Source organism: Tyto alba, unplaced genomic scaffold (assembly GCF_018691265.1).
Source record: "Tyto alba isolate M040663 unplaced genomic scaffold, T.alba_DEE_v4.0 Super-Scaffold_6, whole genome shotgun sequence".
In the NCBI taxonomy this organism is placed as follows: Eukaryota; Metazoa; Chordata; class Aves; order Strigiformes; family Tytonidae; genus Tyto; species Tyto alba.
In genome coordinates this window covers 16,477,884-16,504,615 of record NW_024881327.1, presented here as the reverse complement: position 1 = coordinate 16,504,615, position 26,732 = coordinate 16,477,884, and the positions used below count along the sequence as shown (strand labels likewise).

The 26,732-nt window shown below is 34.5% G+C and overlaps 1 protein-coding gene across 2 annotated transcripts in view; it reads left to right on the top strand.

Annotated features, from left to right (window-relative positions):
* Window positions 1–26,732, top strand: part of GPM6A (glycoprotein M6A) — a 126,125-nt gene that overhangs the window by 71,978 nt on the left and 27,415 nt on the right. For both annotated transcript variants that reach the window (XM_032988386.2, XM_032988387.2), the window contains one exon: window positions 13,951–14,143. In XM_032988386.2, coding sequence (XP_032844277.1) covers window positions 13,951–14,143 — 193 coding nt within the window. The remainder of the gene's footprint in view (window positions 1–13,950; window positions 14,144–26,732) is intronic.

Below are 26,732 nucleotides of genomic sequence, written 5' to 3'. Positions count from 1 at the left end.
TTTTTCATGTGCTTGTCTTTAAAATAGTTCCCTAGCCTTATTTCTGGGAAGAAAAAAATGCCTGTGATGCATAATAAGTATATTTCAAGTTCTGTGCTCTTGAAGAACTCTTTACAGTGTTACCTATTAACTTCTTATCCTTCAGTTTATCTTAGCTAAGAAAATAAACCTTGCTTCTAGCTCAAAAAGTTAAAGAAAGCACAGAATTAGTGAAACATTCTAATTTTGCCCAGCAATCATCCTTCCAAAAAATTAAAAAAGTTTTAATTCAAGAAAGACTTAGTGGAAAAAAAATACCTACAAAAGGGGAAGGGGGCAGGATATCTAAATAGAAGAGATATTAAGATTTGTTAATGACTTTCAACATCCTATCTAGATTGAGTTTTGACTAAACTATAAACTTTATTGAAAATAATTGTATCTAAGTATCTTATAGATGAACCTTTGTGAAGCTAGAAAGAAAACAGTCTTTCATGGCTAAGCAGCAGTTGAGTAAGAGTAATATGAAACATGATTTCAGAGTCTGTGTTTTTGAAATTAAATTTTCTTGTCTGCCTCATATATCAATTGTAAATGTCTTTTAGTATTTTAATATACAAGAATAAATGCTTTCTCCACTTTATGTAGAGAGTGAAAATGAAACATACGCTTAATGCAAATTGAGCTTTCACTAGATTCTAATCTGTCTGGTTGAGAGTCATTTTCCTCGATACAGTTATTCATTCCTTTACTCTAGAAATTGTCACTTCACTGAATACTTGCTGAGATTTCTGTTTCTGCTGGAGTCAGTAATAAACACTGTTTAGTGAGAAATGGCTTAGGTTATAAATATATGGTCTTTTTGATGCCAATAGAAGTTGGCTACTACAGGTGTTTGTTCAAAAGAAATACATAACTTGATATCTTGATAGAATGAAAGTTAATGACTCAGTTCCAGTAAAAAAATTTCAGTTTGATATCATTAACGTTATTAGTTGTCACTTTGAGAAAGTATGTAACATACTGGTTGACAGAGACTGCTTATGACATGTATCTTTAAAGTTATTATCAATGAAAATAGTGAATGTAAATTTGCACTGAGTAAATGATACCTTTAAATTGTTTATTCTAAGTTCATTAACAAACACCTGTTTGTTTTATTTATGTCTTTAAAACTGCTTTCTGTGTTTTTAAATGGGATTAAGGCGTTAATTACTGTATAGAGAAGTCTAAATAGTACATTTTAAAATGTTATACATATTCACATATGTATTTTGAAAAATATACAAGATGGCATTCATTAGTTTCATGGAAAAGTCTTCCTCATAACCAGTCAAGCCATGACTGGATTTTCAAGATCATCCTGAAGGACAGCAATTATCTGCCCCATCATCATCTATTTCTTAATTTATTTTTCTTTCTGAGGTGTTGAAGTGACAGTCATATATAAAGTTATCTAATGCTTCAGTTAAAAGATTACTGGCTTATTTCCAGATGGAAATAGTCAGAATATTCAAAATTTCAGACGGAAGATTTCTATAGTTTTTTATATTTTTACTACTTTAGTTGAAGTTATACTACCCTTTTGGGTAATAAATATGTACAACAATCTCTGTATGTCTGTTTAATTGAGGAGTATCTCAGTGCCCTGGAGAGTGTTGGTGGAATGAGGATGGGGAGAGAAGAGGGACGCGATGCTGTGTTCCTGCTGCTCACCCCTCAGAGCAGATGAGCTTGTTCTCTCCTGGCTTCAAAGAGAATGAGCAAGATTATCTGCTTTGGTTGTTTCTATGGCAAACAGACATTCAAGGGAATAAGAGTAGCCAGGATGAAGATAGTCTGAGGGTAAAGGGAGCACGTGAAGTCAAAGAGAGGCTTTTGAGATAAAAGTGATGTAAAACAAGAGGACACAGGTTCAGAAATTGCATATGATGTAGAATAAAGAGCAAGGGCTGTGTAATGCCAAGTAAAAGAAAGCTTTAATCGCTACCATATTGAAGAGCCCAGGATTTCTGAGTTCTAGAATTCCACTGCTGTCAGGCAACAGTTGTACAACCTATGCACCCTATCTGCTTCAGTAGTGGAAAGATTTGTAAGGCAAAATAGATCATTTAAGACAGCTGAATATATGGTATTTTATTAATATACTTCTTGCCACTATGTCCTGCACAGCTGCTGAAAAATTTCCTGAGATCAAAGTATTCACATCCTACCACTAATTGTATTTTTGTTATTTCTGAGTGTTAAGTACACACAACTGGAAATTACAACAGTAAAGTGTGTTTTGATTATATAAAGAGCTATATAAACACAAGTATTCTGAGAAATCATATTAATGCTATTCTGAGCACAAAACTGAAAAGTTACTTGTCAAATAACCTGATTGTTCCACTGTTCTACCACCTGGAAAAAGAAGGATGCTACCTTCTCTAAAATGAGAATGTCTAAAACTGTAAATACCTTTTCAATATGTAAGAGGTTTGTAGAACGTTCCAATTAATCAGATGAGTGCACAGAAAATTCATGGAGGAATGTTCTCTGAGTTTGCAAGATTTGGATAATGCACTAAAAAAAGAAAAAAGTTGTGGCTTAAAGCCCAGTGTAACTACTCAATCTATTTGTGAATGAGAAAAAAATTACTGCAGAATTACGTTTCAGTACGTGCTTCATAGTAGTTTCCCATTTGGGAAATTGCTCTGTTCGAAGCTGAGGAGAATGACCAAATCTATGAACTTTAGGTGAGAGCGATAAAAAGGATACTTATTTTCTAGTTTTATGATCCATGCCATTGTCATCTGCTTTATAATGAGTAATAAATGTTGTATAGAATGAGTGTTCTTACAAACTCTTACTTTTTCTAGCAGATAAAAACCATAATTATAAACATCTATAATAGTTTCAATCATCATATATTTTTCCCCACCCCAGTCCTATCTCGAACCCCAAGCCTGGCTCTCTGTCCCTTCTCATTGCCGGAAGAGAAGGGAGAGAGAATGTCTGCGTGGTGGTTGGCTGCCGACCAGGCCCAAACCACAACAACATGATATATAAAGTATATATAAAGGGCAAACTGGATTAATTGACCAGATTCTTCATTATTTGTAGCATATTTGTGCAGCTAGTTTGTTTCATTACTATCCCTTTAGCTGTAGAGTGATTTTGAAGCTGGCAAATGTCTCTGTTAAATCAGCCAGCAGGTTTTTTAAGATTACAAAGACTGACTGTGTTATGCCTGACTGATTTGTATTTCAGGCAGCGACTGCTCTGTGTCAGTAACTTTAATACTTATTAACTGCTAGATTAAGATTTGTCTCATCAAACAGCAATAAACCTAATGTACTGTAGAGTCTATAACAGCTAATCACAACACAGTTTTCTGTACATTGTCATAATCATCAGTGTCCCACAAATATGAGTATTAATTTATGTTTGTAGTTTCTTTCAAGGGTCTGAATGTGTAAGTTTTCACATCTGTATGGATAAAATATTTTAATTAATACTTTGTCTGGAAAAGTTACATTAGTTTATATTGCAGTCTGTAACAGTACCTGTAAAAAGAGAGAATCTTCTCAAGCATGTACAGATCTCCCTTTCAATATTTTCACTTAATAATCAGTTTCTCTCTCATTACCCTCTTGGACACAGATAAATAAAAAACCAGCATGGGCATTTATAAATATCACACATATAAATTTTTTTATACAAATGTGAAACAATGAAGGGGTCATGTACTGGCATCTAAAATTTGGTAACAAAAGTCCAAGCCAGATTGTGTCCACTTTTACAGTTGTTCCTTATACGGCACAGCCAACTAGAGTCTGATTCTTATTAGATTTTGCAGGTACTTCTACAATACAACTGTAAAACAGTATAAGCAGGCTTCAGGAACAACAGCAAAGATAGTGGATGTCAGGGACAAAAGAGAAATGAGTTGGGAAGAGTTTTATAAGGGGCTTGACACATCAAGTAGTAAATAAAAATGAAAGATATTGGCCTAAAATCTTCCTAGACTACTACAGCTTCCTCTCAGTTGTATTAGTGGAAGTTAAATGTTTTCATAGATGTTTACTCAAAAAAAAAATGAATTCAGGTATAGGGTGAGGCTGTACTATTTGGAAATAGTTGTGGTGTTGTGTCACCTAGTTTTGGCTATCTGTCTCATATTTTGTGTATTTTATTGAAGTTACAGTGTTAATTTGATTTTAAATTGATGAGACAAGCCACATGTTTGCAGTCAATCACATGCTCAGTACTTCACTAAGTGGAGCCTTCTGTAGGTACCTGAAGAGTCACTGAGACAATTTCTTTGACAAGCTGTGAGATGTGCAGCCAGGAATTTTTGCTTAAATTAGTCATTTGCTAGAATTACAATTGGCAGAGCTGGGGAAGGTGACACTGATACCTTAAAGGAAGCACAGAGCATTCAGGATGATAATTTACCTGTCCATCAAAGAGGAAGAAGAAAAATAAAGTGATTAAAAGAAAGGCTAGTTTCCTGTCTGATTGGCAGAGAATTAGGCATTTTGATTTAAAAAAATAGTTCCAGTCAATCCAAGATAGCTTCCCTATCTTGTTGAGAGTTATGGACCAGGAAAGAGATGCAAAGTAGCTCTTTGGGCTGTTGTGCAGCCTCTGACAAAGCTTGGAACGTACCTTCACTACATGAAATCTAGACCTTTGATGATGACTCATGATGAGACTTTACTGCCAAGCCACTGATTCTCTGCTGTCACAATAGCTTAGATCTGCATTCTGCTGCAAGGTACTAATCAGGTGGATTGCTTCACAGTGCTCTTTTGTTAATGTATGATATTTAGCAATTCTCATCATTCATTAGAACGTTATCCAAGTTCAACAGACACTTTGGCAGAATACTTTGGTGCAACAGAGGAAGTCAACAAGGTATTTGGTCATTGATAGAAGAGTACAGTCCAGTACAAAAGAATATTAATATTTGTACTCTCATCATTGAGTGTTGCTGAAGTATGACCAATGAAAGACAGGATGAATTTATTGTATATGCTGGTTAATTCAGATTTACTTTTTTAAGATATATTCAACAGATACATTTTTCATTTCATTCTGTTCCATGCTGGACAGTATAATAGAAGTGTGTATGTGTGGATGGATGGATGGATGGATGGATGGATGGATGGATGGATGGATGGATGGACGGATGGATGGACGGATGGATGGACGGATGGATAGATAGATAGATAGATAGATAGATAGATAGATAGATAGATAGATAGATAGATAGATAGATAGATAGATAGATAAACACCTATATTTATCCATATCCAGCTGTGTTTCAGTTACCCAAGAAAAGAGGCTGTAGGTAGCTCTTTTATTTCCTCCAGATTTCAGTGCAGTTAAGAAGGATGGAACAAAACAAAAACATGTTTGTTATCTGTGGGATAAGTAAGTACATACATGTGACTCCCAACCTAGGAGAAAGAGAGGACCTCCTCTTGCTTGTTGTTTATATTGCCGTGCTGTGTACTTTGTTGAGAATTAAAACCACATTTATTTATTTTAGATGTGTCTTTAAGCTTGGTTGAAAACTGATTTTTAATATAATTTAGCTCACATATAAAATACGTCTTTAATTTGACTTTGAAATTTTATTATACCAGGTGATGGACAACACAGAAATTATAGATCTCTCTGCCAGGTGGATTTGCCAAGTGTAGTTTTTTGAATATTTCAGTGTTATTCTATTGCAGGCTTCCTGAAATAATATTTCTTCTCTTTGATTAAGTAACATATTTCATATTGCTACCACTGTGCATCAAAACTGTGAATTATTTGGAACCCATTTAAACAATCAATTTGATATTTAACTACCTTGAACCGAAGAAATGTATTCAATACATATGATGAAAATGCAAACCTAAGCTATATGTTGTTGAAGAAGGTACCCTGATGGATTATTGGTGATCTTGCTGAATTAAGTTTTTTCTCTAGTGAATGCAATTTTTTAAACCTTGCAGTTTGAACTGGAGTTTTGAGTGTTTAATAAAACCAAAGGACAGTTCTGAATGAAATTATAACTAATTTTAAATCATGTATAAAAATTACAAACTCCATTGCCCTTGTTCAGGTTTAATTGTTATTGTTATCCATTACTCTGAACAAGAAAGTAGTAATATGAGTAAGGGAGGGAGGGATTTTGTGTCATGTACTATATTTTATTACAATGCCATGTAATCCGCAGATCCCCATATTTTGAATGAACATAATCATGTTCAGAAAGAACTTTACAATTTGTATATGCACTAAGAATAAAAAAGGTATTTGTAAATGAAATTGTAAAGCAGGTCTTTGAAGGTCATAGTAGTTTTCCCATTGAAAAAAGTGCTTTACAGTGTAATTTTCTATTTTAAAAAATATTGGTCCTGCTGCAAGGAGGTTTTGCAAACTTAAAACAAAACAAAACAAAATAAAACAAAACACCTTGCATTACATGAGACATTTGAATTCACATTGGACTAGTGACTTAAACTGGTATTATAATTCTAAAATTTCTAAGTAAAATTTCTCAAAGAATTGTCTTTAATTAGTTTAGAAAAAGGTTTTTTACAACAATGTATCTGTAAGTCTGTAATTTCCTAGTACAAGTGCAGAACAATCTTATATTGATATAGGTAGAGTAAATAAACAGTTGATTATTTCAACTTTATTTCGGTGAGCCTAATAGGAAAAAAATGCTAAATAGAACTGAGCTGAGCTAAGCTGGTTCTTACCTTTTGACCACTCTATTCCTTTCACTGTAATGACTGCAGACAAGTTTCCAAATATTTTCTGGAATTCAAATTATGATGGAGGACCAAATATTTCACTTTTACTGCTTCAATTTCAACCATTTCAGCATTTGGCCACATAAGAAAACATCAGCTGTTAAAAATGGAAATAAAATTGTGCATCTTCTGTCACTAAAGGCTTCCTCACATACACATTCAGTTTGTGCAGTCTCTTAAGGTTCCATTTTCACACCACTTTATAATGCTTATGTATTTTTTTTTTCATTTTTGTTTTGAAATATCTTTCAAGAATTTTTTTTTTTTTTGTGTTGCTGAAAGTTCTGTGTATAACCTGAAGACAAAATGTAGTAGTAAATATGATGAAAATTGGGGATTTTTATGCTGCAGTATTATTGTTGTTATTATTGGCCTCTGTGTGTGGAATTTCCATGTCCATGGTGAGATAAACCCAACATCATTCAAATAACTCATCATATTCTGTCGATGACTGAAGCTTTCTATAAATTAGAAAATCAGAGCACAGTCAGTTGTGATGGGCATTGCAAAAGGTAAATCTTTCCTTCCTTTTTTGTTATTGGATGAGTTGTGTGAAGTTATTTTTCTACAGAGGTGAGAATATTGGAGGCTCAAGACATTACAGAGAATCTGCTGGTTGCAGGTTGCTGATATGTTCATCCTTCATATAATTCCCCTGTGTAACAAAGTTATCCTAACCAGTGCACAAAGGTGGTTTCTGGGAATATTTTAATCCAATATAATATAAAGGTATCCATTTGGTGAAGGTTTGGGTTTGTGGTATCTGCCTTCAAGATCCAGCATAACCAGACTGTAGCCCCACTGCTTAAAGTTGTCATTTCAGCCAGTGGGATTCTTACTAGGAAACATGCATTACAGTAATTGTTTCTGCATCTAAATAAGCAAAAGTCTTTTTACAATTCCTCTTAGCCTTGGTCCCATATTGAGTGCAGCAACTGATGCAATTATTAACTGCAGAATGACTGTAAAGGCCTAAAGAATAACATTTTGATTTTTGGTAGTAGCTGATTTCTGATTAATAACAGCCAAGCTAGCACCAAGAAGATAACAAGCCAAAATAGATCCAGTAATGATATAGAATGTAATGTGCAAGAGGATATCTGTATATCTGTTTTGTATTTTCCTGCAACTAGTTGCCCTTTTTCCTGAAAAGCCTCTTGAGATTTTCTGTGGAATTATTATTGCTCTTCAACATATCATGTTGCTTATAACAGTTGAATCAAAATACTGAATTATTTATTTATTTTTCCACTGTAATCTTAGCAGCCAGGATCTCAGAATTAGTTTTGTGGTAAAAGTAATTTTTGTTGCTTGATAGATAATTCTGTAATAATAAACGTTTTCATAGAATGTTAATTTAAAGCAGAATTTGTCATCTGAACAAGACTAAGAAAGGTACTTCAGTTGTTAGTCTTTGATCTAGCAAGGTGATAAAGTTTTCTTCTAATTTCCAGTAGATCTTGTAAAATGGCAAGAGTGTGGGAGCAGAGATGTATCTCATGAACAAACCTGGGACACGGTTAGAGGACATTCATGTGGGATGTGTATGCAGCACTTCTTGAACAGGTTTTCCAGATCACAGTAGAAGGATGATCTTTGCTGATTAATTCTCAAATATTGCTTCCCTTTATTTGCAGCTTTGTTAAACTACATTTCAAATGTCTTGTCTTTCTCCTGTACATGGGACAATATCAATATCAGAGCTGGATTGCTTTTGCCTTTTGCCCCGCTGTGATGCCTTGGAGAATAATTTCAGATCAGGAAGTCATGCCACATATTGAATAATTTAGGGGGGTTTTGGTACAAGACTAAGTAAAATGTGTTGCTTTTAGTACAGTGCTATGTGTTTTCATGGATGTATTTATCAATTAAAATATTGCATAACAGTACCTTGACTTCATGAGGTTAAGTCTAGCTTAATAAAATTCAGAACTAAATGTGCGTATTTCATGATGGTCTGTGAAACTGTATTTGAGATGATTGGCCATGAAAGCAGTGTGACAAATGGTGAAAATTTAGATATAACAAAATGCATGCATAGCCAGGCATGGAATGCTCAGAAGACTTTCTTATTTTGTTTTTTATTTCAGGTTTATATAGTTCTCTAGCATTTCACTTGGGCTTTGCTGTCCTGTCTCTTAATATTAGATAGAAAAACCTTCAAGAAAAATAAGTTAAGAAAAAATGCCATTAAAATGTTACATGATCTTCAGAGGTCCTTGTTCCCACTGGAGATGTAATTGTCTGTGATTAAACAGTAATTCATTGGAGATGTAGTTATCTGTGATTAATCATCCTAGATGTTTTAGCTGAAAATGCATTGTAAAGGAGGAAAAAAGCAAAACTAGAAAATCTTTCTGTATTCTCTATGTTTATTTTTGTTGTTGGTGGGTTTTTTTGTTTGCTTTGGTTTTTTAATATTTATTGTGTCCTTGTTAATTTTCCCATAGAAATCTGGGATGGATGGGTTTTCTTAACAGTTTATGTAAAATACAGTAGCATAATTGCATTCTGAAACTGGTTCTGATATCAGTGTTTTAAACTCCACTTTCATGGACTTACATGGCAAGAGATATAGATCCTAATCTCTTTTTTTAAAAAAATTTTTTCTTCTTTTCAAATACACTGGCTAGAGCTGAATGTGTGTTTTGTTTGTCAGTTATATGTCCTGAACTGCACTGAGGAGAAAGAGTTCATATATCACTAACACAAAACCAAAGAAATGATTGTGCTGGTGCAATTTGTGTGCATAATTAGCATGTAATTTACAAGCACAATTTCTGCTTCTGCTCAAGATCTAGATCTTTTGCCTTCCTCGTATAAAGAGGAGATCATATAAGCAGACAAAATCAATTTATGTTTGGCTGGTGCTCTTGGAGGTATGTTAGAAAACTTACACCCAAAAAGCAGCAGAATCTAGAAGAGATGTGCACAGATTTGCCAGTAAAAGGAACAATTTACAAGCCTTTTAAAGCAGAAGTTTATACACCTGTATCAAGAGTATTTCTGATATAGACAGTAATAATTGTACTAAGAGGAGCAGAGGTAGTTGTCTATAAGGTCCTTGCTAGCTGGAAAAATGGACATATGTAATGGAACGTTAATGTGCACTATTTTGGTAGCTGAATATAACAAGTATCTGGAGTTTAATTTATCCATTAAAATAAAATTCCTTTTCTTGTCATATTTTGTGAATTTCATTATTATGTTTTCTCTGCTGAATGATTTATAATAAAATAAAAAAAGAACAGTACAGCTCTTCATGTTGAAAGCTACAATGAATAATAGTGTTTTGGATTACTTCCTATGATTTATGTAAAAATACATGGTCCCAGCAGATCTAGATTTTCACCTGAGCGAAAATATTGGTAAGCATAAGCAAAATAAGAACAGTACATGCTGAATTATATTGCACAAGGTTATTGTGCAGGCCTATTGTGCAGAGTGAACTGTTTGAAAAGTACTGAAATCTGTATCTGCAGATAAAAAACAAATATCAAAGGAGCATACAATCTTTTTAATCTTTCCTAGTAATTATTTCTGTGGCTGTGTGCTTTAACTGCTTTGTGAAGATGGTGTTCAGAGTCATGAATGACTGCCTGTCTCGCACAGACATATATATACATTGCACAGCTGAGTCACATTCTGTACTGGTGGCTCCATATCACTGTACAAGTTAAAATAGCATTTCTATTGTTCTGTTCTTAAACAGCTATTTTCACATTCTGAACACCTGAAAGAAAAGAATCAGAACAAATGTTACCTACAGCACAGTATCTTCTGTGGAGTATGATTGATGTGTGATACCCATTTTAAAATCTTATTCTTGATTCACTGATGTTCTTTAGTTTTGAGTTGATTTGACAACACTGAAAAGTCTAGAGTTGTTAATGAAGTAGTGAGAAAGGTAATACGCCTATGGAAGACCTGAATAAATGATCAAGGCCTTGCGAATACCTGATTATTTGAAAATTTCTGTGGTTGGAGGAGTTATTTTCCAGTAACTTTTCTATGAGTGAAAAAGTCTTGTATTGGTAAAATACACTACTATTGAAAGCTTCCCTCAAAGGCTTATGAGCATCAACAGTTTTAATGTGAGAGAGGAACAGAAGCACTTTTTCTTCACAAACTATAAGTTTCTTTCACTTATTTTTCAAATTTGGATGCAATTGAAAAAACAAAAAATGTTTCTGATGAAATTTTTCATTTCATTGTACCTTATTATATGTTATCACTTTATTGTATTATACTTTTTTAATCTGTTATGTTATTTTACTGCATTACACTCACTATAATAAAACTAAAGTCATATTACTGACCCTGGATTTTGATGTAGTTTGTGATTGTCTGAGTTTGTGCTCAACTCTCACTGGACCTAGTGGGTGAGGTGCAGCAGCTTCAGGAGGTAGTGCAACACCAGCTGTTTCCAGAAAACAGTACTCACACTTAAATACAGCAGCTGTATGTGAGTCTGACCTTGATAACATTTATTCTAGTTCAGACTATTAGCTATTTTTGTTCCTGTGTTATCATTTCTTTAACAGTCTCTCTTCCACTTCCCCTGTCTCAGAAGGTGAAAAAGAAATCATTACAAAATCTGTCTTCCACCTCCCTGCCCCAAGCTATTGCAATATTAAGAAACACTCTCCCTACTGTCCATGTGTCCCTGTAAATATTTAGGTCTACCTTATTTCTTCATCTTTGACTTTATAGGCCCTCATACATCATTTTCATTAACACTCCACTGTTATCTCTCCCCGCTTTTTACTTTTTCATATAATGCTGACAGGTGTACAGTGTTACTAGTTTTCTGAGGCTTTTTTTGCTGTTTTTTCATTCTGAAAATGACATTTTGTGATAACCTCTGATATCATGCAACTGTATTTCCTTGAAGTCCTTGTTCAATGTATATATTTTCAATATATATTTCTTATTTTTATGCCTTTTAGACAGTAGATTATCCAGTGAAGTATACTTTTATAGTATTTGCATGAACACTGAGGAATTAACTAAGGTTATTGTTAATGGCAATCTTAGAAAATAGGACTCAAGGAATTATAAGGGATTGCCTATATTTATCTGCATGCAGAATTAGTTACTCCAAAAACGTTAATATATTTCCCTAGTCTGTTCTGAAGACCTCCCACTGATGGAAAGCCCACAGACTTGCTGGGTATAAATCCCTACAGCCTATCAATCACTGAAGAACGACACAAAGTGATCACTGGACATTCAATCTTTGTGATGTTGAATAGGAAAGCTACCTACTGTCAGTACAGTAGGATGACATGAATTGCAAGAGGGATATATCCTTCTACCAGTGTCATATGGGCTCAGAGAAGAAAAAAAAAAAAGTACTACTGCCAAAGGATTGGAAGGGTTGAAGATGTTACACCCACCCAGGTGTGTGATGTACATGGGTAACTTGCATGACAGATTACTTAGTAAATATTTGACAGCAGTTTAAGTATATTAATTTGTGCATTTCACATTTGGTATTTTACAGTTGGCTGTGATATAGTAATTTGTCCTTAAACAAAAGTAGTCTCAAGATACATCTTTTTCTCTATTTTTATACAACTAGCATACATAGTTGGGAATCACCCCAATTTCTGAAGTCTGCTTTTCTTGTACATGTTCAGTATATTCATTTATATTTTTCTTACAGGAATTATCCAGCAGTTTGAATACTGCCTTTTGTACTACCTATATTTACAAAATCTCAATAGAGGTTTCTATTTAGCTAATATGTGTGTATATCTGAAAATGACTTAAACTGTTTTCTTCAGAGAATCTTGTGTATAAATAACTGCAAAACATATATGTGTATGTGTGTATATATATATATGTATATATATATAAGATTTATATTTGTTCACTGAAAGCAGAAAATGAATGATTGAACAGACAGAGGAAATTAATACTTTGGTTATCCAGACTAAAGGAAATAAGAAATTTCTAACTTAAAAGACAAAATATGAAATTATGTGTAGAGGTTACATGTACTTTGAGAAAAGTAGACATACTTTCTATAAAGAATGGCTTTTTTGTGCCTTTTAAAATTATTATTATTCTTCTTCCTAAGATTTAACATAGCCTAAAGCTTTTGGAGCACATTGTATTGACTCAGACCTGTTCAACATCTTATAAGTAATTTTTAACTGACTATTGTCTGCATAAGCATTTAAAACTTACAGACTTCGCCTTGTTTTCTACCCAAATCCTTTCTGGCATAAACTAGTAATGTTTAGGAGAAAATAAAACTTCTGGCTACCGAGTCAATGCATGTTTGCCTTCCCTCAGTCAGTGGTTCCTGACTTCTCTGTCTTTCCAGAAGGCAATAGGAAGGGCTCTACAGGGTGTAAAATTTCTTATGGGAGTGGTGAGATTTGGGAGAGCCAGAGATGCTGCATTCATGAAAATACTTGACAAGCTATTGCCAGAAACTTGAGCACCCTTTCTGGGGAAAGGGTTTTCTGTGTAGCTGGGCATCTGTGTAGACGCTCTGATGTCTGAACAAAAGGTTGGCCTTGTGTAACTCAAGAGCAATTGCCCTCGCTTAAGAAACATTGAGCAGAATAAAAAGTATTGAGAGAAAATTCAGCTTCTCTAATTGTTTCTAATTCTGTGCCTTTTTATTGGATATCTCCATTTATTCTTGTGAATTATTTGAGTGATGCACAAAGAATTGATGCTGTGGACAGAAGCAATTCTGTTGTCAGCACTGTACAGATGAAAAAATGGAATAAACCTATGGTGATGGAAAGAATTGAACTGGATATCATTCTGTGATTTTTCCTATTATTGAAGATCTTTCTTGGTAATCTGATGGGTGAGCAACAGGAATTGTGAATATAGGTATAACCTAGGATTGACATTATAACCTGCTCTGAATAAAAATGTGAAGTTATACAAGGAATTAACTGTTTAACTTTTCATGTTAATCAGATGGGATGTCTACATTTAATAGGTTAAGTAGCAACTGGGAAAACTCAGGAGTTGAACTAACCTATGTCCTTTCACAGATTTTCTGACGTTATAGACTGTTATACTTAACCTAATCTCTCTTTGACCTGCAGTCTTCAATTTTCAAAAGTGTTTCTCAAGAGTAAAAGCTTTCTTTTTGCTTTCTTGATATAGTATATTAACACACAACTTTATTTTCTTGTAGGGTGCTTCGAGTGTTGTATCAAATGCCTGGGAGGTATTCCCTACGCATCTTTGATTGCTACCATCCTTCTCTATGCTGGAGTTGCGCTGTTCTGTGGTTGTGGACATGAAGCACTTTCAGGAACTGTCAATATTCTGCAAACTTACTTTGAGATGACAAGAGCTGCAGGAGATGTTATTGATGTCTTTACTATGTAAGTTACTAGTTTCTCTTTTAAGTGTTTCCTTTAAAAACTCCTGAAAAATTCCACAAGGGGATATAAATTTGACTCAAGAAAACATGTTGTAATGAAATTCAAAGAAGAATGATTTGAATAAGCTCAACAGATTTGACAGCATTGATATCTTTACTATTTACAGGCAATTTGTAATAATCTTCAATACCCCATAGTTATCATTTAATTTATTACTGAACATTACTTCATATTATATTGATGAATCTGTTCCATGCATGCTTGCTTTTATGCTTTCTATCCTGTGATAATGTCTTTGTTGAAAAGTATTTAAAAAAAAAATCTCTATACTCTAAATAAAACATGATTGTGTAGCAAGTAACAGATGAGCTCTGGGAATAAACACAATATATAAGTAACTGAAGAGTTGTGCAGAACCCTGAGACTTGACATGTCAAAACTCTATTTCCCCTGGTTTTCCTGGAATTCATTTGTTTTGAAGATTTCATGGTTTGCTACTCCTCAAAGCCTATGTCTGGGAGGCCTTTTTTTTATTGAGCATCTCATTCCCTTTGGTAAATTAATTACATTTAGCAAAGTAATCTTCTGTAACCTGAAGTTAAATCACATATTTTCTAATCTCTTCAAAATTGTCTCTTTAAAACATGATTTTCTTAGGTATTTTAAATCCACATTCTTATCTGGCTGCTAATTGTAATTAAAGCTGGAGTATCCTATCCTCAAATTTGTAAGCCTTTTCTTCCAAGATTGTTTTTTTTGAGAAGTGATTTGTTCTTCCATCAAAACATTGACCTCTTATGATGGTTAGTCCCATGACAATGGCAGCTCAGGCCTTAGCAGTGGCAAAAAAAAGGCAAACCAAGTACCAGGAACTACTCAAAAAATCATAGAGAAACAGAGAACATACTTATGCCATCGTATAAATCCATCTTTCATACATATCATTAATACTGTGTACAGCATTGGTGTCCCAAAGAAAGCAAAAAAGGATGATTAGAGTTATAGACCAGAAGCTATATGGTTAAAAATTGAGTATAGTAGGAATCTTCAATCTAGAAAGAGGGTGATTAAGAGCTGTTGGGCTAGAAGTCTGTAAATTCACAATGTTATGAATAAGGTGTGTAAGGTTAAGATTGTCTTTCTCTTCCAGTACAAGAAGTTTGAGATATCAGAAGAAACTAGTATCCACCAGATTCAGAAGGAACAAGTGACCGTTCTTCAGTTGTTCTATAAACAGACCTGTGAAGCTAGTTTCATATTGTGATTCCAAAAGTTTATATGGGTTCAAGCTAAGACTGAATAATCTTGGAAAACAAATCCATTGACTATTTCTCATGATATACAGACTATCCAGCTCAGGAGGTCCCAGAGGCTAGAATAACATTGAGGGTTACCCTGTTGACTTGCCTGATCTTACTTTTTTATATTCATTGTTTGAGATAGGAAAATGGACAAGATATATATTTGATCTGACTTGGTACCACTGTTTTCATGATAGCTAGAAACAGAACTTTATAACTGTTCACTTGCATAGTTCTATATTATCAACATCCTTTCCAAAGCTTCTCTGTGAATCTTAGCTGTATTTGTAGAATTAGTAGACAGAAGGGAGTATGTACCAAATAAGTATGTCACTGCTATGCTGTACGCAAATTTCTTCTTAGGACCAAAGAATTTAGATGTTCTTGTATAATATATTGGGTTGATGGGAAGTATGTGACTACTTTGCCTTTTTGGCTTGTCATTTAGAATAATGGGTCTGACTTGACTTGGTGGTTAAGGTTCATTGTTATCCTGAATGAAAGATCAGTCATTTTATTAGTCTCTAACTTATTTTATTAGTCCCTAGGAAGCCATTAGTGCAGAACAGCCACAAATCGATGCTTTCTCTTCACAGCAAGTTTTGTAGCTTCCCTCTGTCAAATGCTTAAGTGAAAATATCAGTCAGGAGACATAGTTCAAATGCATATGATTCACTGGAAATGATTAAGGAGCTGTAAAGGTGATTTTTTTTTTTTTTTTGTCTTGGCATTTAATTGCTTGGCGTAGCTAATAGCTTTTTGATTTGTTTGGGGTTTTTTGTTTACTTAAAGATGTAGTAAACACTATTCTTTCCTTGGCAAACCTACTAGAGTCGAAATTTCAGTTTATTCAGTTGTGAAAGACATCTCTAAAGTTATGTCTTAAAGGGAGGAGGAAAAAATATTTTGACTAAAAGCAGATGAACCATTGCTTTTGAGTAGATAAAGTGTGTGATTCTCAAAAATATTTGCACACATTAATTTTCTACCTGCTAAAGTCGATATTACTCTGCTTTTTAAAATAATTTTGTAGGGAGAGGAAATGCTGGATATTTTGTCACAACTCTTGATTAACAGTTGGCACTGTACAGTAATTATATTGCTTTGAAAGGCCAAAAAGCAGAAAGAAAAATTATGTAAGTACAAACAAACAGTGCAGTGCCTACATTCTTAAAACTACACATATTTAAATGGAAATAAAACCTGGTTGTTTATTGTTCTGATTAGAAATAATAAGAATAACAAAAAAATAAATCTAGCAGCGTGCCCTACTGAATTATACTTTTTTAAGGTTATTTAAGACATTTTGTCTCTTAAAGCTTCTAGTACTGTGAAGTGTCTCAGGCTGACCTGGAGTCTGTCCTTCTGTGATAAATGTATTAGGCAGATGCTGCAGTGTAGTGAAGTGTGTTAGATTCTGTTTAACCATGCTTGTGGTTTCTGTCTACATTTTTATTAGCACAGTATATTTCAAATGTTATTCAGAATAAAAATCAATCCTTACCTGAGATCTATTTATGTGGGTGGTAAGAGATAAGGGGTGTTTTCAACTGTACCCACAACTTTGTGTGTTCTGAACTCAAACAACACAACTCACAAGCCATCCTGTATCTTTTATCTTTGTCAATACAGCTGCTCATTGCAATTTAAATGAAGCAGCAGAACCTATAGAGAAAGTAGGGCATAATGAGGGAAAACCCAACATCTGAAACACTCTTTAAGTGCCTAAAATAAAAGCCAAAGTACCTAAATCCAACAAAGCCATTCAGAAATGTCCATATCAGTGTTCCTGAGGGCTTCAACAGCGCTGGCTGTCCCTGCCTGGCCTCCCCTGGGGCCTCCCCTTAACCTGCCCATGGTCCAGCACCCCACTTCAGCTCAGCCTGGAACTCTCAGTCCCCCACCACTTACCCAGCCACGGGGCTGGGGCTGCCCCCCGGCTGCCCCTCGGCTGTCCCCTGCCTGCCCTGCTCCCTGGCTGGGGTGTTGGGGTGCTGGGATGGGCCCTGGCTGCCCCATGGGGAGCTCTCATCCCACATGCTGTCCTGATGCTTGGGGAGAGCTGAATTAATAGACCTCAAAGTCCCCTCGGAGGGCTCTGCCCTTGGATGTTCAGCCATGAGGAGCAGCCCCATGGAATAGAAGAGCCAGTCTGAGTGCTGGCTTTGCAGGGTGGACGTGGTCCCTGATTACAGCTTTCTGGACTCTTATCTGAGCTCAAATAATATATACCAGCTGCAGTTCATATCTGCTTTGCAAATACTAGTAAGTAGTAAATATTTCTATTTTAAAAAATTAAGAGCTAGTTTTACAGCTGGTTTTAAAATTCCTTAAATGCCAAGCGGTTAAATCAATTTTCTCAAATTTATTACTTTCTTTCCAAGTATAAATATGGAATGATGGTGGTCAATAATTCTGAGGTATTGAAGACATCCTGGAGAGCTACTGGGTAGGGTAGAGATAGTGCTTTTATAGCAAAGGTTTATAGTAAAGAATGCTCTTTTGGTTGCTTGATTTAAGGGGAAAAAAGACAAAACCAAATTTGGCCTGTAATAGGGTGCTAAAAACAATAGTTTTCAAAAAGTAGCAATTATTTTTTTTTAAAAAGGATTTTGTCTCACAGTACTGGATTACAGCCTGACTTGAATTTCTTCAGGATGATACAGGTAAAACAGATACTCTAAACTCTTGAAAACTAAAATAAATCAAATATATTGAAACTTGTGTGAACACATACTGTACTGATATTTATTCCTTATGGAGCAAGCATATCTTTAAAAATCACAGAGCTGAATGAGGTAGACTCTTCTCTCTTTACACAGTAATTTCTAAATCCATGAACCTTTAATAAATTAGATGGTTATTAAAAAAACATTTGAAATTATCAATGAGTGAACTTTTAATTGGGACTAACCACAAATAATATTGCTTTCTGAATCACTTTTGTGAAACTTCATGCCTCAAAGCCCCAGACTTATTCACATTATCAACATTATCATTGCTCTAATGGTAGCTGCTTTTCCCCATGCCCCCTCCATGTGAAAAAATTGCTGTTTGGGGATTTAATGTACAGAAGTCATAAACTGTTGTTTGGGATTTAGATTCCTTCAGTGGATGCAGAGTAGTTATTTTAGCTCCTTGTGATTCAAAGGGATCCTAAGAAATTAAGTATGGTGTTTTAAATTATCCTGAAAACTGCCTCTATGATACTTTAAGAGTTGAATGGTTTATGTTGCCTACTTTGCCAGTTTAACAGCTCTGTAGACTTCACTGAAACGGGGTAATCTGCTTGAGGCAGATGTGGTATTCAGTCACTCTTCTAATGACTTAATAAACTGCAGTGAGTGCTCTATCTGCAAAGTACTGAATATATCTAGATTCACTTACTTAATCACTGTTTTTGACAAGATCTGAAGTCAGAAGAAATACATGTATGATTATCAAAAGTGTATTGTATGAGGTGCATTTTTATATTTTTCTGGTGTTTGGAACAAATTCCAGAAGATGTTTTTTAGGAAATCAACAGCACAAGGTATGTTTGGTGTATTTCTCAACAGCATCTTTTCACAGTTCTTTCTCTCCAGTATGCAAGGACAGTTAGTTGCCATCTGTCACATGTTTGTGATATATAGGCCACGAAACAAGGGAATCATGCTTTTAGAGTGGAAAATGAAGAAATCTTCCTGATAGATACAACAACATTCTCCTGCTACAGTCAGAGCTAATTCAGGTCACTGTACATTCACTTCATCTTAAAGGTGTGAAAACAAATAGTAAACTAAATCAAGTTACAATCTGTAAATCTGTTGTTACTATCTTCTCTTGTTGGAAGTGCCACAGACACTCTACTGGAGCCACCTTCTTACAGCTAAAACTTTTCTTCCTTTCAAAATGTAAAAGCCTGTGTTTCAGGTGCTGTGTCCAAGCTTGATGCTTGCTGATAACCTTTCTGTTAGTCAGTGTATAGTCATTGTTTATTAGGAGGATGTTATTTAGTAATACATATATATATATATATATGTGCAACTGTCTTCTTTTGAGGAAAAACTAGAGCATGCATAGAAGCTTTTATATCCCCCCCTCTTAGTGTTTGAAACCAATGTTTTGGGAGGTAGATAAATGGATGTTATTTTGATCTTCTGATGTTCTTTTTGCTGACTTTGTAGCTATGACAATTTAAATATAGGCACCACTAAAAATATTATCATTATTATTATTACATTAACATTAATGGATAGTCCAAATATTCCTAATTAATATTTGGATATACCAAATTCATAGGATGAGTACCTGTGGTTGAAGTCCAGGCATGTACAGTCATTTGTTTGAGATGTATACTGCCTTTTGGTAGGGATTGTTTTCACGCTCCTGATTATGTAATAGTATCCAGGTAGTTATTTAAAAAATATTTTACTTCACCTTTATATAAAAAATTAATATATTAACTAGGGAGTACGATCTAAAGTTTTTAGCTTCTTGTCTGTAAAATTAGCATTAAAAAGTTCTTATAAAATGATATTTTAAAATAAAAAATAATTATTTAAAATATATCTTCTTAGAAGTATTTTTGGTCTTAGATAAAAGATTTTATTGTGCCTTTAGGTCAATTTGATGCCTCTAAAATATCAGAAAGAAGTTATGTACCTGAAAAAAGTCATAAATATTAGAAAAAATATTTTATTACAAAATATTTTGTAAACGCAGTGCTTGGAAACTGTCCTTAAAATTCCTGAGTATTACTACATTTTGATACATGTGAATTGTAGTTTCTACTGTGAGTGCAAGTAATTTTCAGTTCATCTTATTTCACCTAAATATTGTAGAAATCCTAGCTTGATATGTAATATTGTGTGTCTACTGTGTATGCCACACAGGCTGATAATCTTGCACTATGAAAAATGGACAACAGTGGGCTGAGAACTGCGTTATTGAAATCGTCTTTTGAAATCTTCAGAGAATCTTCTCTCTTAGTATTTTTGAGATGTAAGCTCTGAAGATGTAGTACAGAGTTAAGCGGAGGAGTCATGGCTACATATACATTAGAAAGCAGTTTTAGCACAGTAGAAACTGATCAGTAGACCTAGATACTTGGTGTTAATAACTTGCTGTTCATACAGTATTTATTTCAGGGACGTATTTTGGACTCAGTCTTGCCTGATACAATGGACTGAACATCCATTAATGGCTGGGGTGCAGTAGGAGCATTCCTGGAGCATACTTCCCATTTAGCTTAATTGAAAAGGAATCCATGTTGTGTACTCTGAAAAACATGATGAAAACCATATCTCAACAAGTAGGGACAGCTGCAGAACTTGCTTTCCAGAAAAAAAAAAAAAAAAATTCCATTCCTGAGCCAGTACTCTACTGGGGATGTACCCATAATCCCTACTGCTTTAAAGTTAAAGGTTTGTTCACTGAGCTCAGCGGTAAAAAGTCTTCTAAGTAGGCTAATGAAAATTCTCACAAATAGCACTCTTTGGGTTCTTGTACCTGGATTCTGACTATGTGTAGAAGAATGAAGCTACCTCTGCAAGGAAGGCTGAACTTTGGCCCATGTGTCTTCCTTGAGTATTATAATTTGACAGGAACCACCAGAGGAAGCACAATGTCATCGAAGGATGCCTGTTTCATTTTAAAAAATATGCAGTTTACCTAAGGAGAAAAGTTTCTATTTCACTGGAATGGTTCAGTCACACATGAAAATTAACACTGGACAAATGCAGCCTATTAAAGATTAGATGCAGAACATAGCGTTCTAGATCCTGTATCATTCAGTAGATGCACCAAATGTGACAAAACATGCCAGCACTTGAGAATATGACCTTTGCAAGATTATATGGTGCTGAAGAGTCACATTTACTACCTACTCAGCTGTATTATGCAGCCTATTGTTTTTTATTCTGTTAAAAGAAGAAAAGTAAGAATCTATGTAAGTAAAATTTAGGCTTTGGGATGTACCTGTAAAAATGTGGTCCTCAATTTATTAAATAATTGAAAAGAAAATTCATAGCGGCACATATGAATAACAGCAGAATGGAATGATCTTACATACAGAATTTTTTTTCTTCATCTGTGCAAACACAGTCCACTACTTTCAAGCAGGCAGCTGTATTATTTAATACTGTGTTAAGCAGCACTCTTTCTTGGTTGTCTCAAATTTTATATTGGCTATAATGACTTCATGCCTGTGACTTGAAGCATTTGCAATAGACCTTTCTCAGCAGGTAGTTCATCTTCATAGGAAATATCTTCTTCTGTTTTAAATGCCTTTATTTCCCTTTAGTCTTAGTTTACTTTATAAACATCTAAAGTGTAAAGCATACATTCCTATGTAATATACATAGTGCTAAGTCTTGCTTCATGTGCCATGCAAAAATAAGAAAACTGGCCTTTCCACAGATCTGAAAAGGGTAAAATTAACTATTATCATCCCAGTCTGGAGCTTTAGTATCAAGTTGCCAGTCTTATGCTATCAGTATGTACTGTGTGTGCTCCACATGGGATGATGAAAAACTCGCGAATCCTATGATATGATTTTGTCATATCTTTTTACACTTTATTGTTATAGAAAGATGCCTGGGAATGCAGTATGCATAGTGAACAACACCATCATGTAATTCTGCCAGAAATCTGCATGTTACTGTGCACTAATTTCAATCTTTTTTTAGCCTTCTTCAGGCCAAGTGGGCTCCAGATTTCTTCTGTAATTAGCATCTTTAAAAACATTTATAAGAAAGTAGTTTTGCTAGAGGTGAGCAGACAGAACAAGCCTAGATTATGAGAAACAACTTTGAGAAGCAGCCTCATCCATATGTCATAGTCAGAACCTGTATTTTGGACTCAGACATTTCATGATTATTTAAATTCTTGTGTTGGATCCTTTCCTGTTCCAATAAGGTTACAAGATTTATAGGGCAGAGACGTTGTTTGTGCTGCTATTGTTCCTCTTCCGTTAGTTTGTGAATTCTCTACTGCTTTCAGCAGTGCTCCATGAAATCTCAGCTCAGGAAGGAAGCAACCATCAGACTTTCAGAGGATGATGATTTAGGGTTGTATTCTTCATACCTGTAGAGAGTTGTATGCCACAAATTAATCTGTTAAAATCTGTGGGATCTTATGTCACATCAGCTTCTGTTCAGAGTAGAATAACAAAATCTGGCCCTTGCAGAATGTAACTTGCATATTATAGTATGATGATCTCTTCTTTAGATAATTCTAACAGTCTGGCTTTAATTTTGATCAAATGATTTGTATGATTACATACAAAATTTCTTCCAGAAGTACAGAATCAGAAGTTTCTGTTTTCTTTTTATTATGTTTTATTTCTACTTTAATAAAAAATACTTATAGGTCTTTGTTGCTCTTATCCTTTGTTTACTGTTAATTCTTTCTCCTTTTATTATTTCCTGACAAACTTTAACTGAGCATTCTGTACTCTAATTTTGTTTTCTTTCCACCTGAAATTTAGAAGTTTAGACTCTGTATTAACCTAATCTCAGAAAAAACCCTCATGGAACTATGCTGATGTTTTCTTACTAGTTTCATTTTTCCCTTCTCCATAGTGAGAAAATTTCAGTTTCTTTTACCTCATTTACGTTGTCACCTGGAGTTTTTTGGTCTTACGTTGCAGGCAGAACATGATTATTAATAAACCCTTCATTCTCCCTGTTTGCTGTATGTTTTCCTTCTGAAGTTTACCTTTGCTTGTCTCCTCCCTTTTCTAACAATTACTCTATGCTTCATGGTACCAACTATCATCTTTGCTCAAAGTGTTTAAGTGAATAATGTCATGAGTTTACACCAAGAAATTGTTCCCAGCTGGTTTGCAGGAGAGCTTGAGCACCACTTCTAAAAACTTCATGGGGCATGGATTCTGTATACCCTAAACAAACCTTCTTGCTTGTAAACATCCCCACAAACCTTGTCTCTCTTCAAAAAGTGCATTTGCAAAACTGTTTCTCCAAGCTTGAGATAGCTTGAGGGGTCAGGCTGCTATCTCAGTCTCTTAACAGCCTCTTAGGATCAGTCTCTCAGTAGGCAAGGGGATCATCATGAAGGCCAGCACTGCTGTTTTACAGAGTGACAGAGATTATTGTGCATTCTAGATGTGAATATCAGCTATTCAAAGTTCCTTGTGACTGAAAAAAAAAAAATAAAAACAACCCACAAAAAACCCACCCAAATCTTGCAAAACTGACCTACCCCAATGGTAGTGATTACATGCATTTCTCATCTTTTTAAATTTTCTATGCCACCTATTAAAAAAGGCAACTTTTAATTAGGAGTTGTACTATGATAATCTAAGTAAATTTCTTGTACTTTAATAGTGTTGGCATTTTATTTTCTTCATTGTGTTTTTTTAGCTTGGAAATAGGTATAATTGCTTGAATCTACTTGCATTCGTAGAGTATAGGCACAGTTTGCTAGCAATTAAGTGCTATTCATCACCTGTGGTATTTGAATGTCTTTGTCTATGTTGGAGAAGTTATGCTGTAAATTCAGGAAGAGAAATGTGAGGCAGAATTATAAATGCTGGAAAATTAGTTCCACAGTAATACCTAGTACTCTGGTGGGCTAGGCCAACCAAAACCTCTGTAGTATTAGGCTTTTATCACTCATTTAGGCTGAAGTATATACATACTTTATTTGAATAAAAAGGTTTTCTGGACAGCATGTGAATCACATGTCACAGGGCAAACTTACATGTTTGGGTTTTTTTTGGTCTTAGTTGTAAATAAATGTTTGCAATGCATTTCTATGTTAACCAAATTAAAGAAAAATATCCCTAGCTAATATGTAGATTGTTCCAAATAAATATTAAGTAATTTTGACAGAAAAATATGTATTGGTGTGCATTAGCTGAGTACCAACCTTCAACACTGAGGGTAGGAAGTTTACCATGATTAGACTGAATACTATAAATGCTTCAGGGCTCCTACAATTTGCAGTTCCTTTTAGAACACAGTAAAATATAAAGTGTCAATGTTAACAGTTCTTCTTGGCTTATCTGTTGGGGTAATAAATCCATTTATTATGGTGGAGCAGTACTGATTTATTCCAGTGAAGCGACTTGTTCCACAAGCCTATAACATCATTACTTTTAAACACATTTAAGAGAAGCTAATTATGAATATTGAAATACTTTTGAAACAGGATGTAATAATTTTGAGCTCAGTTGATTGAAGGAGTTTCAACAATAAAGAAATAACTAATTTGTTGTAATACACTTTTTGCAAAAGCCTGCTACACATAGATGTGATCATTCAACAATTACTCTTATTGCTTGATGATTTATTTTATTTTTTAATCCTTGAATATGCCAAAGCACCATGAAAATACACACTAGGAAGTCTGCAACGTTGACCTGACTCACTAAGAATGTTTTAACTCACCTCTGACTTTTCTCTGCTGAGATAATCTACTCTGTACTCTGTACAACCTGTTCATTGAGATGTTAACATTGATGGCTCGCATCAATAATTTCTGTCAGAGGAAGGAAGTGTTTTCTCTAGAGCTATTTTAATATTCATCTTCTTGGATAGAATCCAGATTCAGATTAATGAATTAGGAAGTCCACGTAATATGGAATAATTAATGACCCAGCAGCAGAAAAAGAACTAAAAATTGAAAGATCAGCTTGATTTAAATCACAAATTGAAAACAGTGATGTTTGTTTTTAACATTTCTGAACATGGTGTTGTGAGGAAAAGCATATCTGGAACCCATGAAGCATCTACAAGATTAAGACATATGCAAAACATGGATTAGATTATTCTATTAAAAAAAAAAAAAAAAAAAAGAAGTCTTTTACTAATTTCAAGATGGTTTTCACAATTAATTTATGTTTAGATAATCATTCAGCTTATTCTACCCAGCAACCTAGGTTAATATGTGAAGAATGCATGGTCAATGAGAATTTGTTAAAATCGGGTTTATCTTCTCAATCTTCATTGGCTGCCTTTCAACAGAAATGTTTCATGACTTTAATTATATCGTTATATAATATTAATAGGTTATCTGCATTTGTGAATAGGTATTCAAGATCTGGTTTTGATCTAATTTAGCGTAGCTTTAGTCTTCACCTAACGTGTATCTTTCCAATCCTGTCAGGAGAAAAAAATTTGTCCTTATAATTTTGTCTCTTTTACCTTTGCTCCTTACCCACCTCTTTGCTTCCATTCCAGCCTACACAAATGTAAGATGTACTTGCCTTTTTTTTTTGTCCCTACACATCTCGCCCATTAGCTCATGTTCATCACCTCTTCTGCCATTCCTTTCTACCTCACTGGTGGCTCTCATGCTTTATCTGCAGCATTTGAGACTTTGCTAAAACACAGATGGCAATTAATCTCCCTGAGTTCATCCACAAAGAATCAAATTTTATTTTAAAGAAAGGCAATCTCCATTTTACAAGGCCTATATTTTATTATCTAGTACATTTTTGTTGGAAAATCAAAGTTTATGTGAAATTAGATGCTACAGAATAATTTAATACCAATACTATCTTCAAAACAATATATATAAAAGATGTTACTGTTATAAAACATTTTCTTTAAATAGAGCACACACTAAATGCAGCTATATTGCAATACAATTCTATATGACTTTTAAAGAGGTAGTTGAATGACTGTTGAAGGAAACTTTATCATTATTTATTTTCATGACAATAAAAGTATTAATTTTTGTGTCTTCAGAAATGTCCAGTTTGGATTCCAAGTAGGAAACATTGAAACATGGTGATTCAAGGAAATGGTCACTAGGAATGTTTCCAAGATAAGACAAAACACTTAGAACAGAGAAGCGCTTTCAAGCATCTTTTCACAAACACTGGTCATGAGAGGACATTTAGGAGGCAGAATCTCCTTGAGTCACTGTTGAGCTCCTAGACAATGCTGGGCAGGACAACCGCACAACCTGGGTAATCTTCTCTGAAATAACTTGACCCTTCTAGAGCTTCTCTGCATGTTACACTGTAAGCCACCCTTCCATTTCTTGAGCTTTGGGTCTGTGAAATGATGTATTTAAAAGCCCTTTATAGAAGTATGCCAGATGATCTGCCCTTATTACTTTTGTAATAACGTGTTTCTGGTTTGAAGTTAGGGATCTCTCTTGATGACTTTATTATTCTGTCAGACACTTTGTCCGCTGGAGAATAAATGAAAAAATAATAATGAGGAGACGATAGCACTGATTAACATTGCAGCTTGAAAACTACTTACACATCTAGAAAGGTTTATTGAGGAATGTGACAAAATATTTTTTCTCTAACCTAAGTACTGGATACAATG